The sequence below is a fragment of the Pyrus communis genome, chromosome 4 (genome assembly GCF_041283825.1).
Source record: "Pyrus communis isolate YQ-2024b chromosome 4, ASM4128382v1, whole genome shotgun sequence".
Taxonomy (NCBI): Eukaryota; Viridiplantae; Streptophyta; class Magnoliopsida; order Rosales; family Rosaceae; genus Pyrus; species Pyrus communis.
The window spans coordinates 19,091,627-19,094,512 of NC_142568.1; the positions used below are offsets into that span (position 1 = coordinate 19,091,627).

General features: G+C 36.9%; 1 protein-coding gene across 1 annotated transcript; it reads right to left on the reverse strand.

Moving 5' to 3' along the window:
• Positions 1 to 638: 638 nt before the first annotated feature.
• Positions 639 to 2,243, reverse strand: LOC137723815 (nudix hydrolase 22, chloroplastic). Its single transcript, XM_068463004.2, has 4 exons — positions 1,761 to 2,243; positions 1,379 to 1,521; positions 1,150 to 1,269; positions 639 to 1,050 (listed from the first exon to the last, which is right to left on the reverse strand). The coding sequence occupies exons 1-4, from the start codon at positions 2,056 to 2,058 to the stop codon at positions 805 to 807; spliced, it is 807 nt and encodes a 268-aa protein (XP_068319105.1). The 5' UTR covers positions 2,059 to 2,243; the 3' UTR covers positions 639 to 804.
• Positions 2,244 to 2,886: the final 643 nt, after the last annotated feature.

Here is a 2,886-nt window from a genome sequence, read left to right on the forward strand (position 1 = left end):
GACGATATTAATTTTAAAAATAGTGAGATGCTGGATGGTGTTTGAAAGTTGGAGAATAATATAAAAAATTGGTTATTTGAGCACCGACTTTTCCACCATGAAACTATGGCGAAGTTTCTATAGAGCTGACAAGGCATGGTACGGCGCATGTACAAAGGGAACACATTTCATGTAAGTCTGCTTATATAGACACGGAATGCTGGCGATAGTTTGAAAGAATAAATCATTTTTGTCGGATTTTCGAAGAAGTAGTAGCTTATGACCAGAAGGTGTTTGAATTTGCCACAACATGACCAAACGGAATGCATTCATTCATATTTATGAGCCATACATAATTGAATTTCAACGAACTTTATGCAAACCTTGTCCTTCAGTTTTATATTTTGGAGAAGCTTCTGTCAAATTATGACTATTCACTTACCCTTAACCTATTATACATTTATGGTCTCAGGACTATAAGTCTTATGAGAATTCTGCTTTAAGGCTGTCACATAATGCAATCTAACGATTAAAGTTGTCTATATTTTAGGTCTTTAGGATTATCTCTGTTAGAAAAACCTAAATCTAAAATTGTTTGGTCATCTCAAATGTGTCAAAACGTTGTTTGTTCGATAAAGCTGAAATAGAAATGCCGATAATTAAACATCTAAGTGCTTGTTGATTGTTGATTACTTTTAGCATAGATAATTGTTGAAAGAGAATCTAAAAGCCAAACCATTATGATCGTTGAATGACATCACGGAATATGATGTATCAATTAGGGCTTTGAATTTTATGGTTTTATTTTCTCCAACATATGTAGTATTATATATCATTCTCATGTTTAACATTATGCACACTATGCAAGGCTCTTTGCAATTCTTGGAAGTCAGGGAGGCTGTGTCCTTGGAAGAATGGAGGCTGCTGGTAGATAACAGCGGCTGCTCGAATTAAAATGCTTGCAGTTAGTCCCCAAATTAGAAACGGCCCCTGCTCTGATTCAAAATCGAAAAGATGGAGAATATACTTCCAACCCATCCATTCTCTCTCCTCAAATCTGTGATTATCATTCTACATTACACAAAAATAAATCACTGTTAATTAAGTTTTTGACAAAATAATGTAAATTGACATGCATGCTCTGCCTGTGACCTGTGCAGGGCAATATACCTTGAGAAACATCTCCAATGGAACATCAAAAATGGCGTCAACTTCGTCGGCGCTGAGTACAGGCTTGAAATCTTCAATTCTAGCTACTAGCCCTATCACCGGGACAACGGAGACCAAATGCTGCACAAGGCAAAAAAAAAAAAAAAAAAAAAAACATTCAAAAGCACGATTCATATAGTACCGGTATATCAAAAGAAAAAAAGAGAGAGTTTATTTATGTATGTGGTACCTGGGACATAAAGCACTCTAGCTTTGCAACAACTTGAACTAGACTTGGATTCAGTCCAATCTCTTCCATGGCTTCCCTTTGTGCTGTTGCAGATTCATCTGCATCTTCCTGCTCCATTTTTCCTCCCGGCAATGCTACATCTCCTGTGTAATCTCTAGAACAGATTTAGAAAACCCTAGTGTCCGTGGCCAAGTCTATAACATTAATTTAAGACTATTAACAAATAAGAAATGATCTTTACACTTTCTTTTTTCTTTTTTTTTTTCCCTTTGCATACCTCCTGTTTATTTATCCTTGGAGAATCAAAAGGCTAGAAACAGATAGGGGCATGCGACAAGCGTGCTTAAATCACTTCCCTCACAACAAATTTAGCATATTATACCTGGGTGTGATGCCAAATTCATGGATCTCCGAGTAAGAATAACTCTTAGCTCACCCTCAGGACCCTCAAAGATGCATACCAGTACAGCCGCTCTTCTCTCTCTCAATCTCAACTTGACACAAGAACACTTTTCATTTGTGGCTGCTAAAGAGTTGAAGCTTATACCGGAGTTTAAGCATGTATCGCTTTCATTATAATCCTCGGATTTATCCGGTGCGGAGGGAGGTTTGTAGAACTCAAGCTGCTTGGCAAGGCTATGTAGAGTTTGGCTTCTTCCCCAACCCTCTATGCTAGCCATTTATAATTTTTGGCCAACTATATGCATGCTCTTTTCAATATATAGGCAAAACAGCTTTAAAGTAAATCATTCCTTGAATTTTTGCATGCCTCCATTATCAAAGAAGCTACAAATATCTATAGGAGCATAGGGAACGGAATTTGGGAGAGCATCTGAACACCCATCACCAAAATGAAATTTTAAGCCAACAAATTGACTTGCGAATATGGTGAAAGTACGAGAGGACCACGTACGCTTGCAATTTGCTACATGGATTCCACAACGTGTACCGGCCATAATTTGCAGAACTCATTCCAAATTCGATTGATATTCCATCAAGATCATGTCTTTGGAATAACAGTGATGTTGGAATATAAATGTACCTCAAGGGATAAGAATTTTTTGGTTCGGGGCCATTGTGAACCTCATTTATTAACTAATAAAAAAACTGTTGTGTTATCTGTTACATCAGTTAATATTAAAAGTTACATGAAATCTATTACCGATCAACAATACTCGGTACTTAGTCAATATTTAATCGATATTTGATTAACCTCAATGAAGTTAGTCTAAGTGTAAATTGGTATTACATTGCAGACAATCAATCTTCATACACGTACAGACATACGAAGAAACATTGCTGCCACTTCTGCTTACTGAATCTCAGTTCAATCTGGGTAGCCACTTTGCTGATGTTCTCGAACTCGTTCTTATGGGTCTGGGCTGGTTTTTGGGCTTTTTATTTTTATTTTTTTCTCTTTCCCAGTAATATTTTAGTTAATGAGTGCATCAACAGAGAAGTTGGACACATCAGCAGAGATAGTATTCAATCGGGCTATATCCGTCATA

Coding starts and splice junctions, on each gene's coding strand:
- LOC137723815 (XM_068463004.2), bottom strand. CDS start 2,058: ATGGCTAGCATAGAGGGTTGGGGAAGAAGCCAAACTCTACATAGCCTT. Junction 1,522..1,760: donor GAATTTGGCATCACACCCAG/GTATAATATGCT, acceptor GAGATTACACAG/GAGATGTAGCATTGCCGGGA. Junction 1,270..1,378: donor TAGAGTGCTTTATGTCCCAG/GTACCACATACA, acceptor TGCCTTGTGCAG/CATTTGGTCTCCGTTGTCCC.